The sequence below is a fragment of the Pseudorasbora parva genome, chromosome 25 (assembly GCF_024679245.1).
Source record: "Pseudorasbora parva isolate DD20220531a chromosome 25, ASM2467924v1, whole genome shotgun sequence".
Lineage (NCBI taxonomy): Eukaryota > Metazoa > Chordata > Actinopteri > Cypriniformes > Gobionidae > Pseudorasbora > Pseudorasbora parva.
Window position 1 is genome coordinate 4,488,851 of NC_090196.1, and position 14,447 is coordinate 4,503,297.

Genomic DNA, 14,447 nt, shown 5'->3' on the forward strand with positions numbered 1-14,447 from the left:
CTGCAGAACATAATTATGATGTGGGAGACTGTGAACTTTTGGCCATTCGGCTAGCTCTCGGTGAGTGGCGTCATTGGCTGGAGGGGGCGGCCGTTCCGTTTATCGTCTGGACCGACCACAAAAACCTCAAGTATATTCGTTCTGCGAAGAGGTTAAATTCTTGCCAAGCCCGGTGGTTGCTATTTTTTGAACAGTTTTACTTCACCATTTCTTTCAGACCAGGCTCTAAGAACCTTAAGCCTGATGCGCTTTCTCGTCAGTTCGGCTCCTCGGCGGAGGGTTCCACCACCGAGTCCATTTTGCCCAAGGGCTGTGGGGCGCTCGCCTGGGGGGTCAAGCGATCAGTTAAGAGAGCGCTCACCCGCATTACAGTTTCTCAAGTTTGTCCGGAGGGTAAATTGTTTGTTCCGAAGTCTGTTCGATCTGTCGTTCTCCGCTGGGGTCATGTCTCCAAGTTTGCCGCTCATCCTGGGGTGAGGGGTACCTTGGCCACTGTTTCCAGGTACAGATGATGCACCTCAATGAGGAATTGGCAGGCAAACTCTCTTACACTGGTCCCCAGTTTACCTGCTGCATAACCTGTATGAGTCTGGTAAGCTCCATGGTCCAAGGAAACAAACAAAAAACCCTCCTGCTGAATCATCTCTTGGTCGGATCGTCATGTTACGAAAACACAGAGGAAAAACTGGTGCGAGGATTCAAGTGCAAAATGAGTGATTTATTAACAAAAGGACACAAATACAAAACAATACATAAAGAGAAAAATACATAATCAAAACATACTAACTGGGAATCACAGGGCCCCAGGAGACGTAGACATAATGATCCGACAAATACTGACAAACACAAGGAGCTTATAAAGGGAAGAAATCAAGAGGGAACAGGTGGGAGAAATCAAACACTAATCGCACATGCTCAAAATAACAAAACCCACATGTGCACACAAGACAGGACAGGCATGTGACAACTAGGTCCTATAAAGACTGGTTCAGGTGTGTTTGATTGGGGTTGGAGCTAAACTGCAGGACAGTGGCCCTCCAGGACTGAGTTTGTGGACCCCTGGTTTTATGTCTCCCTATATCTGACACATCCATTTCAGGTTTTGCAATCTCCCCTAATGAGCTCATGAGTTGAATCAGGTGTGATAGATCCAAATTTAATTTAAAGGGAGTCTTTAGGGAGACATACAAAATTATAGAATTAATTATAAAGTGAAGATCCTGGTGTAACCTACTAATAAGGACTGAGTATTACCAAATCCTTCTGAAGGCATTACAAATTATTTGGAACATTATTAAAGTTTTACTATATTGGGTATCTTTTGTGCATTTATTTGAATTAGCACTAAATAAAAAAGGAAAAAAAGCGCAGCCAGCCGAGTGAGGAGATGGATAAAGCTAGATCTCATTACTAAGCAGACACTAGTTGTTCAGTGACAAAATAAACTTTTATTAAAGATCTATTTAAAATGAAAAATATGAGAATGAAATATTTCACTCAATGTGCACTCTTTTAGAATAAAAGCTAAAATGGTCCCTGTATGGCGCTATTCTGTGATCACAAAATAAACTTTGTTCGCCTTTTTTCTCTGTATCCACAGGTTCTTGATGCCTGTATATGACAGAATATTGGGTAAAATTGCAATTGTGCTGGCATTTTTTTATTTTTATTACATTAAAGTCACATTGTAGCCTAGAAATCTAGACGCACCCTAGCGGCAGCAATTCTAATCTGCCGCGAGAGTCGTCTAGCAACTCTCAATACCCTTCTGAGCTGTAAACGCCAATCGTGTATAGAGTCGGTGGGCTAATAATGACTGCGGCCGAGTTGCGTTTGCATGCTTCTAGTAAACACAGAAACTGGCGAACGGCGGTCTGTCGAATCAGCTTTGACCGCGACTCTGGAAGACTTGGAGTTAAGCTTTTCTCTGAGAAAAGAACAAAGAGCGGCACTGAAGTCATTCTTAAGAAGGGAAGATGTGTTCAGAGTTTAGCCGACCGGATACGGCGAATGTTTAATCGGTCAGCGAGCTCCGCTTCACCTTCGTTGCTCTGGTTGGTGTAGCGCTATCCTATCGCGTGCAGAGGGAGTTTGAAAGACAACCGTTTATCCGCCCCTCAGATTGAGCTGTCAATGGTGAGTTTCCTGTTAGACACTATATATATATATATATATATATATATATATATATATATATATATATATATATATATATATATATATATATATATATATATACTGACTCAAAAATACAACAATGACCTTTATAAAATAACAGAGAATATTTTTGGTGCATTTGTGAGAGAAATATGTTTGTGGACTTCACATTTGTCTGTTTTTTTTTTAATTTATTTTATTTTTACTCCAGTCATAAATAGCAGCCTGATAAACCGATTATTATTATTATTATTATTATTATTATTATTTATTTATTTATTTAATTAATTATTTTTTTTTTACTAAAAACAATTAAAATACTGTATTTGGCCACACTTAAGGCCTAAGGTATTCATGATGTACGTTATAGGTTAATGCATTATATATATTTTTAATAAATAATTGTAACAAAGTTAAAATGCATTATAATATTTGTAGATTCCTTGTTACATCCTAATTTAGTTCTTTTGTCGTGTTTTATTATTTTATTCATACAAGGCGTTAAGGTGCACGACAAAGCGTAATTACTGCATAAAAATGAATTCATAATGCATTATATAAAGGGTTTAAAGAAAACAAAATTTTCTTAATAATATTGGGCCTATTTTAACCCCTGACAGAAGCAGAAATGTAACGCAGTAAATAAACGCATTAATTCTGCCACTGAACAACTGTCTACAACAAGCTAACATCTAGAAATCGACTTACTTTAGTTGTACGTTAGCTCTATCAAACAATAAACGCTGTCTTGTAATAAAGCGCCCTCTACCGAGCGTGTGTGCAGACTCTTATTTTGAAATCTTGATATTCTGCTTCTGCTGTGGGTGTAAGACTTCTGCCAAAGACTCGACAAAGCACACATTTATGACCTACTGCATATGTATTTGCACCCGTAACTCGCATGAGTGTTAGCCAGGCATTTAAGTGTGAGTACACAAATACTGCGTTAATAGTAATGTTGTTAAAACACATGGTGAGTTAAGTTTTATCATGAATTTCTTCTGTTAATGTACAACACCAGATCATGTGGAGTCCTGATGAAATAGCCAGTGTGTGTTATAATCACTTTAATAAACTTCCTAAAAGAGGAAAGCCAGAGGCGGACAGAGAGTGGACTCTACTGGCTGCTGTAATTCTGCTGACTGACAGTTCAGATCAGAAAACAGGTTAGCAATGCCTAACTGATTGTTCATCTCATAAACGTGATATGAATATCTCAAAATGTCTTCCCAACCATTTGATCTCAGTTCACAAGCAGGTTGTGTCTTTGGGGACGGGCACCAAATGCATCGGCCAGTCTGCTATGAGCATGAAGGGTAAATGTAAAATATTTTAACAATTTGTCAAACGCAAACTTTGCAGTCTCATATATTTTGTATTGTGATGATTTGCAGGTGATATTCTGAATGACAGTCATGCTGAGGTTATTGCACGAAGAGGGTGTGTCAGGTATTTGACATCAGAATTTCTTTGCGTTGCAGTGATGGATTCATTCTCAAACAAAACCCAAACAGCTTCTTACATCCTGCACATTGGCACACTGTAAACATATCGTATTGGCATATCTGATGGGTGTGTTTACTGTTCTATATTTGTACATGGATTTGACATGTCAAACGGATGTTATGTCCTGGAAGCTGTTAGATGGCTAAAGAGCATGTGTTGTTGTAATGGAACGCCATTAGAACAGCTGGCTCTAAATCTAGACCAAACTTAGACCAACTTTATGCAATACTTAGCTTAGTACAGAGTATTTTAATGTTTTTGAAGTGCAACATCATTCTTAACAAATATATTTTGCTAAACATTTCTAAAATGAAAAATGTAACTAACCATATAGTATATAAGACATTCAAATTCATCCCATAGGCTTTCTATGGGATTGAGGTCAGGACTCTGTGCAGGCCAGTCAAGTTCCTCCACTCCAAACTCACGCATCCATATCTTATGGACCTTGCTTTGTGCACTAGTGCACAGTCATGTTGCAGCAGGAAGGGGCCATCCCCAAACTGTTCCCACAAAGTAAGGGGCCAAGCCCAACCCCTGTAAGTCAACTCTACACCATAATCCCCCTCCAACAAACTTTACACTTGGAAAAACGCAATCAAGCAAGTATTGTTCTCCTGGCAGCTGCCAAACCCAGACTCGTCCATGGAATTGCCGTATAAAGAAGCGTGATTGGTCACTCCAGAGAACACGTCTCCACTGCTGGTCTACAATGAGTCCAGTGTTGGTGTGCTTTACACCACTGCATCCAACACAATGCATTGCTCTTGGTGAAGTAAGGCTTGGATGATCTGCTCGGCCATGGAAACCCATTCCATGAAGCTCTCTACACACTGTTCTTGAGCTAATCTTAAAGTCTGAAGTTCAGAGGTCTGTAGGTATTGACTGCAGAAAGTAGCCGGCTTCTGGACACTGTGACCCTCAGCATGTGCTGACCCCGCTCTGTGATTTCATGTGGCCTACCACTTCATGGCTGAGTTGCTGTAGTTCCCAATTGTTTCCACTTTTTTTATAATAGTTGATGTGGAATATTTAGCAGTGAGGAAAGTTCACAAATGGCCTTATTGCACAGGTGGGAACCTATCCCGGCCCCACGCTTGAGTCCACTGAGCTCCTGAGAGCGGCCCATTCTTCCACTAATGTGTGGAGAAGCGTCTGCAGGCCTAGAGCTTGATTTATTCACCTGTGGCCATGAAGAGATTGAACACCTGAGTTCAATGATTTGGAGGGTATCCCAATACTTTTGGCAATAAAGTGTATAATTTAAGGCTTACTATCTTACCCAGTTTTGCTTCTAAATAGTCTAAGCAGTAGTATTATTTTCATTTAATGTAACAGTTCTTTAAAATCAATACAGTTTTATAATGTGAATTATAGACAGATGTCTTTTTTTTCTTAAGGGGCAAACAAAAATGAAATAGCTTTATTCATGTGACACCAATAATATAAAAATTGAAATGAAAAGAATGAGCTTCTTGGTAACACTGTTGGGACTAAATGGGTTTTAAAGGAATAAGAGTTTAAATGAATCTGAGCATTCAAGCCTTTGCTCAGCCACACTGATGTTTTCTATCCTCAGGTATCTGACGGAGCAGCTGTACAGGGCAGTAAGTGGCCAGAGCTCTGATGTCTTCTGTCCAGGAACTGACAAGGGAAAATGGACCATTAAACCAGGAGTTTCTTTCCTTTTCTTCTCCAGTCAAACACCATGTGAGTCCAGCTTTATGTCTTACTTGTACATATTCGTTTAGTTAAAAAGGTTCTGTGGGCCACCAGTCAAATATTTGTACACTCTTTCTCATTTATTATACACAGATGAGCCATTATATTAGAATAGCTCTGGAATCCTGTGCCCCCTCCCTCCGCTCAGATATAGTTACGGTAGGCCTATAGGATATGGGCATGGAGGCTCACATCTGGTGCCATGCACCTAAAAGCATTGCTTACAAAACAGACTAATAAATACCTGCAGGTTAATGATACAAGTTATACAAAGTTGATTATTAATATTATATCAAAACAATGGAAAACTTGTTTATAGTCATCAAACAATTATTAACTTGAAAAAACTAATTAAATTACAACAAAAGACAAGATATTAATAAAAAGATAAAATAAACTTTTTTTAAGTAGGCATACCAGCAATATAGTAGGCCTATAAAATGTCTTTCCAGGCAGTCTGATGTCTAACAGCTGAGATAAACATTCAGAAGTTAAAAAGTATACGGTCACATGTAAAATGAAACCACACACGTTTCTTATTGTCTTCATTTTTTATGAAGATCATGTGCTACTGTTTTATTAAATAAAGCTATAAAGGTGAGAGAGAGGAGACATTTGGAAAACTTCTTTAACTAAATTGCAATTTTTTGTGCGCAAAGTTTTGTGTTTTTTATTAAACTCTCATTCATACAAATGTATAATATAATGATTCAAAAGAGTAGGGAAATACTGAGTAGGGGAATATATAGCATAACTACCAGATTTAAGGAGCTGTATGTAAGAAATGTATTTCAATGAATCATAAAATGGCTCTGATATGTCATTAGACATTAAGAAATCATGTTCATTTCAAATACTTCTATCACTGACAACAGTAGTTCGGTCAGGATATTGTAATTATAAAGTTGCTGTTTTTGATCAACTGATGTTGATGTTGACATGTTGTGTTTTGGCCTGAAGCTCCGCTCTCCACCTATCGACCAATCACGAAGTCAGTAGTGTTTCGGGTTGCCAGATCTGCTCTAGTTAGCACAGCTGAGCTACAAACGTTCCTGCTGATCCTGCAGCCAATCTGGCAACCTCGAGTCAGGGGGAGGGGGAGGGGGATACACCGCTCTACTGTCATCTGAAAGTAACTGCAGTACCAGTTTTGGCCACAATCTTACATACACTTCCTTTAAAGCCGGTCCTCGGTTGGTATATATACTGTTCTGTGAGCTGCGGCTCCATTCGGTTGCCAGGCGCTTTGATTGCTCTAGGCTGAAAGTGGTCATAATGTGTTGGCTCATCCAGGTATTACTAGTTTTTAGAAAAAATGTCATCAAATATTTTAACCAAAAAGTAAAACAATCAAAATGACCAGTCAGTATATTTCATTTCAGTTGAAGAATTCATAGAAAAATAAGGGATAAAAATAATAATATTTAGTACTGCGCCTCAGACAGAAACATAATAATAACCAACATTTGGAATTATATGTAAATATCTGAAATAGCTTAAAGGTGCACTATGTAGTATTTTTGCAGTAAAATATCCAAAAAAAACACCAGGCCAGTGTTATATATTTTGTTCAGTTGAATTTTTACAATATCCAAAATGTTTCCGACTAATAAAATCTGAGAGAATTGCTATTTTAAAGCTCCACTGTGTGATATTTTCCCCCATCTAGCGGTGTAAAGGTATATGACCATCCAGTGAATATTAGTTTCTGTTCCTCTCAATTTCGATTTCGTTTCCACTCCTACGGTGGCCGATTTAGTCATGGCGTCCAGTTCGACCTCTTCGGTGAGTGTTGCTTCAAGTGATGAGGTTACTTTTGAAAACTATTATAATTTGCAGTTATTGAATTTGCCAAATGATCTATGATCAAATTAATCTATGTAAAATGAATAATAGTTTTACGTTTTCGTTATTTTTAACCAGTTCATTGCTAACATCAGCTATCAGGTTCCCAGACGAATGCAAGCTAATCTTAGTAAAGTAACTTTTATCAGTGCTATCATTATTCTGTATATTGTACGACATCACTAGCGTAAGGCAAACAAATTATAAATTAAATTAAAATATTAATCTCATGTTATCCGTCATAGAACACAGATTTAAGTTATAAGGTAAACAATACTTTTTCATCATTGACGCGAGGAAAACTATCCTAGACGTCGTTCTAGTGTTATGCACAGCACACCATGATATAATTAGCCAAGCAACAATAAAACTTCCAATATACACAAATAGGCTGAATTAATATTACCTGTCGAGAAGAAAGCAGGCAACGTCGGCGTTCTTTTTAAAATCGTTGCTCCTCATGAGCTCTTTCCATCTTGGAAAGGCCACTCCAGTATTTAATTTTGTCTTGTTGATTTGCCTGTTGCGTTGCCGTCTTAATTCTCTTTTCCGCTTCCTTGCCGACTCTGATACATATCCCGCAATGTTACTAGGTCCCCGACCCGAGTCGAATTCGGTAATCAATCCCGGGACGTGGTTGCTTTCACACAGAAGGCGACCCGGCAATGCTCCGGGAATATTGCGGGTCCGACGTGCCGTGTGAAAGGGGCTTAAGAGTGATCCTCCGTCATCATATAGCAGCCTCAAGCAATCCTCCTCTTCACATTGGGCACAGTGCCATCGAGTGTAAAAACGCGAAAAGCGAAGCTTGAATTTACGGGTATGTCCCTCTTTGGCAAATGTACTTTCAAGATGGAGGAGCAACATGGCGACCGCCATCCGAACCCTCAACACTTATGTATTTTCAATGGTATATTATAAAATTACGAGAATACTTTATTACTTGAAAGAAGTAAATATACATTAATGAGCACATATATTTTTGAAAGAACTAAGTGATTTTAGCTAAGAATAAACTAAAAAAGTTACACAGTGTAGCTTTAACCAAGGAACTGGGACGTCTGAGGGAGTCGCCTGTCAATGGCATCATATCTGCCTTACTCTCGGTTTCCGGGTTTATTCTGCAGAAACGCTTTTCTCTTAGCAGTGTGAACGAGTGTCACAGCAGCCGCTGAGTGAACACAAAGAGTAACATCATAACCTAATTTTAAACACACTTAAATGTATCTAATATGATAAACAGAGCTGTGTTACCTCATGACCGGAAAAGCGGAAATAGTGCCGGCGACTGTGTCCCGTCGTAATAAAAGTCCTGCTCACGAGGCGTGTGTTTGCGTAATCATCACTCCAGTGGCCTTGCTCAGCTCCTCAACACTCGGTCCTGCTTCACACTAATAATCGCATCCATCAACATGATTTCTGCCCGAGTCCTATCCCGATTCTTTTCCACCGGCTGTGAGGTGAAGACCACATGTCCCAAGATTCTGAGCTCAAACTTAGCGTCATCAAACTACGCCTTTGTTTTGAATAGGCGCCCTCTAGTGAATGGAAAAGTATCATAGTGTATTCATTATCCGTGACCACGTTTTTTGCTATTCTGAACATTATGCATGATTTTTTTCATTTACGTGTTTTTAAATTTTGAAATCACGCGAATTATTTTTTGATCCGCAACCGCAGTACATTTAGCGAGAATTCAATCCCATAATCCATACTCAAATCTAGAAGTGGGAGCGCACGGTAATGCAGTGTTGTTTGCTACCATTAAAAACACAGAAGAGACGATCTATCAATATGTTTACATGTAATCTTTGAAGCAGTGTTTAAAGTGCGGGAAGATATCAATAAAACAGCTTGAGAATATCATCATTACATTTACCTCAGGCACTTAGTGTCCACAGCATGTTAGTTCGCTTTTGTGTTTGGTTTTCTCCCCCCTGCTGTACCGAACTGTGACTTCAAAACAAGGTACATACCAAACCGTCATGTTTGTGTACCATTACACCCCAAGTGTCTATATGTGTGTATATCTTGTCACTCTAATGTACCCTCAGGTGGTGATGCCTCCATATTTCCTATGACTGGCAGTCAAGCGCAGCCCTGCGAGCCAGTAAAGGCAATTCAGGACGAAGAATCAGAGAGACGAGGCCTGAAGCGACACGCTGAGAGTGAGTTAGAGGAGACCAGACGGGGTCCTGTAATGAAGACAAGTGACAACCGTTCATCATGCAGAAAATCAGGGGATGCCGATGAGCATGAAGTTATAACAGATAATAAAGAGCATAATCAATTAAATGAAGTCTCGCACTATCAACCGAATGTAAAGAAAGGGCCTGACCTCCATCGCACTGGGGCAAAGTGTGTCCCTGATGGCCCAACCGACCCTCTCGAGCCCGGATTACTCTATCACAATGTTGGGGTTTTGCGGCTGAAGCCGGGCAGAGGGGATCGCACACTTTCTCTCTCGTGCAGTGATAAACTTGCTCGCTGGGGCGTTCTGGGCTTCCAGGGTGCCCTGCTGTCTCATTACCTGCAAGGGCCGATCTACTTCAGCGCTGTGGTGGTTGGAAAGGGTCCGTACAGCCATCAGGCAATGCAGAGAGCACTGAAAACACGGTAAGTGTTGCAGTACTACCATATTGACATAAAACTCATACTATTTCTGCAATACAGGAAAGGTTAGTATTTTTACAATTGGTTCAGTCAATCTCAAGTGGCCCAGTTGAGGCTGATTGACCATTTTTAATTTCATACATTTTTGGGAGCCTTCGCTCCCCACGTGCATCAATGAGCCTTGGCCGCCCATGACCCTGTGGCCGGTTCTCCACTGTTCCTCTTGGAGCACTTTTGATAGATACTGACCACTGCAGACCGGGAACAGCCCACAAGAGCTGCAGTTTTGGAGATGCTCTGACCCAGTCGTCTAGCCGTCACAATTTGGCCCTTGTCAAACTCACTCAAATCCTTACGCTTGCCCATTTCTCCTGCTTCTAACACACCAACTTTGAGGACAAAATGTTCACTTGCTGCCTAATATATCCCACCCACTAACAGGAGCCGTGATGAAGAGATCATCAGTGTTGTTCACTTCACCTGTCAGTGGTCATAACTAGGGGTTTGCAATGGGACAATTTTTGTCCGTGGACGATTAAAGCTGCAGTATGTCGTTTTTAGAAAACGTTGACTAAAGCCCTATTCGAACGGTAATTATTGATAGGGTCGTAAGGTATTTTCATCATTTACAGCGGCTAGTCTGTGATTTTATTGCCGTCCAAATCCAGAATGTCAGTGTTTTTCTCCCACCACCTGCGTAAAAGTCCCTGGCCGAATTACCTACTGTTTTTAATCCAACACCAAGTTTTCGTGGTGATTTAATTGCCTTCCGAATCCACATCTCTGAGTTTTCAAGAAGAGATTGCTTCAAAATGAACTGTTTATATCCTTTCTGACCCCTGCGGAGCACCATATCGTTGCGCTTCGCTGTAATTCACATGCATTGTAAAGATCTAGCGACTGCACTTTTATTACTGAAATGCTGGAAAGTATTTACAAGAATAATCTTTCATCACCGCTCAAAAAAGAAGACAAACACGTAAACATTTGAAATGAGCCGTTATTACTCAGTAATTAATGTTATATAGGTTTAATTTGCAGCATTGTATTATTTCCGGTCACTTCCACATTTTTTTAAATTACATTTTTTTTAAACAGAAGATTTAAATAATTAAATATTTAATAATTTCCTATTATTAAATTAAATATAATTTTATTCTTATTATTTCAAGCATATGACATTTTTACAGCAGACAGTCATTCGACTGATCACGTGAGCAGCCGTTCCCAGGTGCGGAGGATCACAAAGCTCGCTCCTTCGCTGGGAATAAATCACCATCCGAATGCACAAGTTGTATCACTGAGGTGGCATGCAAATGTATTTTTATGGACATCCACATGAGAAACAATTACCGTCTGAATGGGGCTTTAGCCTGAAAATATAAACAAGCACAACTCACAGCTCCTCCCAATCACAGCCCCTCAGATTTACATTGACTATGGCCTGCCCATAGTTTGACTACAAACTTGGTCCTCAAAAAATTACGTATTTTGCATAAATACATAATATAACAGTAACGGTAATATAACGGTAACTAACGTTACGAAAAGTAAAGGAATTCACACCCACAGTGACTTCGATGAGTCAGTGGGCGGGGAGAAGAGGAAGCCGTGGTGTGCACGGAGCATCAGGCAGGGGACGTCATTTTTGGTCCGCCATAAGCAAAGCTGCAGCACACTGGTGATCTGGATTATCTGGAGTGGTCTATATCTGCAAATGGTAATAGGACCACTGGGAGGAGCCAGATAATAATAATTTGTTACATTTATATAGCACTTTTCTAGACACTCAAAGCGCTTTACATAGAAGGGGGATCTCCTCAGCCACCACCAATGTGCAGCATCCACCTGGATGATGCGACGGCAGCCATATTGCGCCAGAACGCTCACCACACACCAGCTGATTGGAGGAGAGGAGACCGAGGGATGAAGCCAATCAGGAGAGGGGGATGATTAGGAGGTCATGATGGACAGAGGCAGTGGGCACATTTGGTCAGGATGCCGGGGTTACACCCCTACTCTTTATCGAAGGACATCCTGGGATTTTTAATGACCACAGAAGAGAGAGTCAGGACCTCGGTTTAACCTCTCATCGGAAGGATGGAGGGTTATCTGTCTCGTATTCTACTGTCAGGACATAATGACAGGTTTAACAAATATCTAAAAATATTTTTTTACAAAAGTTACCTACTGCAGCTTAAAAATGTGTCCACGATCTGCTTTTGATGAAATAGTAGTACAGTGCACATCATTCACATCACATGTTAACGCAGAGGTAGAGTTACACTCATTGGACACTGCAATTGACAAGAACTCCTTATGTGCTTGCCGGTTAAGCATTTAATTCACGTGCTGATGTGCTTTTCTGAGCACATACACTCAAAGCGTGTATACTCAAATACACACAACCTTTGCATGAACACAGTTGTTTGTTTAAAGTGAAAGTAATAATTTAAGAGAAAATCTGACACGTACAGGTCTTGTTATTAAACATGCATGAAGGTCATGGTACCGCTTGTCCTTAAAGAGATAGTTCACCCAAAAATTACATTTCTGTCATTGTTCTCATGTTGTTCCAAACCTGAGTTCATTTCTTCTTCTGAACACAAAAGAAGATATTTTGAAGAATGTGGTTAACTAAACATTTGCAAACATTGTTTTACAGTCAAATAATGGTAAATGTATAAAGGTTTGAGTCTCTGGGCTAACTAGGTAGTTATAATGTGCATTTGAGACTTCTCTTCATTGTTTATGGGGAAAGTGTAAAACATTTAGGTTCATTTTTGATCTCTGATGAGGACCAGATAGGACCCTAAAGTTTTCTCAGATATAAGTCCTCTGGTAACATTCTGTTGTAAAAATGTTGAGTTTGAGATTCTGCTGGTTAAAGAGCTACTGTAGGGCTTGAATAAATCCGGAGAAAACTCTGATTTAATATGAACATATGTAATATAAATGTAAAATAATAAAAAAAGGAACAGTATTTTAGAAGTTAGCACATTTATACCTTGCACTATGCATGGCCCCACATAAACACACACACGTATACATTGCGTTTTCATGTTTTATGGGGATTTTCCATAGACAATGATTTTTATTCTGTACCATATATTCCATCCTCTAAACCTAAACCTTCTCATCATCACAGAAAACTCAGCATTTTTACATTTGAAAAACAAAAACAAAACATTGTTTAGTCTTATTGATAAGCTTGTTTTCCTCATGGGGACCAAACAATTTCTCCACAACCAAGGATTTTATCGCCATCTTTGTAGGAGCATTTTTTCCTCATAATGTAGGGTTTACCAGGATACATACACAGAGACACACACACACACACAATCACACATATAGATGGGTTTGGCAACATAATTATACATTTAAAATACACATTTAAATGAGAGTTTCCTCCACCCTGTTTAAATAATACTTGTGTCGTAATAGACATCACTGTGTGTTTTGTTAAGCCTTAGCCCACTAGAAATACAGGATACAGGTCATCTATAAAAGCTAAACCAGAGATCACATGTCTTTGTGTATTTTGGACTGCTGTTATGCTTAAACTAGAATTTTGTCTTAGTTCAGGTGTTGTGGAAACGGCTCCATGTTTTCACAGATTTGGTTCTTTTTCCATTTTTCTTGTTATGCTGATTTTCAACCAGTGTTCACTTTTATTAGGAGTTACACCCAAAAAGCCAGAAATGATCTTATAAACCCTTCATTTCATAGCACAAGTTTTCCACATGCCAGAGCTTCAGAGGGTCTTGGATTGGAGCCAGGTGCTTTCTGTTTTTCTTGCCACCCTACACAAAATTCAGAATTTTGCAGAACAAAACTGTCCTAGATGTTGCAAAATTTTACAAAAATATATATTTAAAAATGTTATTAGCCCCAGTAAATGTTTTTATGTTTATTACATAAAAAAACTATATATATATATATATATATATATATATATATATATATATAGGTATATAGGTGCTGGTCATATAATTAGAATATCATCAAAAAGTTGGTTTATTTCACTAATTCCATTCAAAAAGTGTACTTGTATATTATATTTATTCATTACACACAGACTGATATATTTCAAATGTTTATTTCTTTAAAGTTTGATGATTATAACTAACAAATCCCAAATTCACTATCCCTGAAAACTAGAATATTGTGAAAAGGTTTAATATTGTAGACCCCTAGTGCCACTCTCTAATCAGCTAATTAACTCAAAGCACCTGCAGAGTAGCCTAGAAATCTAGACGCACCCTAGCGGCAGCAAATCTAATCTGCCCGCGAGTGTCGTCTAGGAACTCTCAATACCCTTCTGAGCTGTATTCCCCTAACTCCTGACGGGCCAATCACGTTGTGTATAGAGTCGGCGGGCGGGGCCATAATGACGATGGCCGAGTTGCGTTTGCGTGCTTCTAGTAAACACAGAAACTGGCGAACGGCGGTCTTTCGAATCAGGTTTGACCGCGACTCTGGAAGACTTGGAGTTAAGCTTTTCTCTGAGAAAAGAACAAAGAACGGCACTGAAGTCATTCTTAAAAAGGGAAGATGTGTTCGGGGTTTAGCCGACCGGATACGGCGAATGTTTAATCTGTCAG

At 39.4% G+C, this 14,447-nt stretch overlaps 1 protein-coding gene across 1 annotated transcript in view; it reads left to right on the forward strand.

The window, feature by feature from the left end:
- The first annotated feature begins 2,942 nt into the window (after positions 1-2,942).
- Positions 2,943-14,447, forward strand: part of adat1 (adenosine deaminase tRNA specific 1) — a 32,735-nt gene continuing 21,230 nt past the window's right edge. The window contains exons 1-6 of the mRNA XM_067436479.1: positions 2,943-3,083; positions 3,179-3,323; positions 3,405-3,473; positions 3,552-3,606; positions 5,243-5,373; positions 9,285-9,846. Coding sequence (XP_067292580.1) covers positions 3,182-3,323; positions 3,405-3,473; positions 3,552-3,606; positions 5,243-5,373; positions 9,285-9,846 — 959 coding nt within the window. The 5' untranslated portion in view covers positions 2,943-3,083; positions 3,179-3,181. The remainder of the gene's footprint in view (positions 3,084-3,178; positions 3,324-3,404; positions 3,474-3,551; positions 3,607-5,242; positions 5,374-9,284; positions 9,847-14,447) is intronic.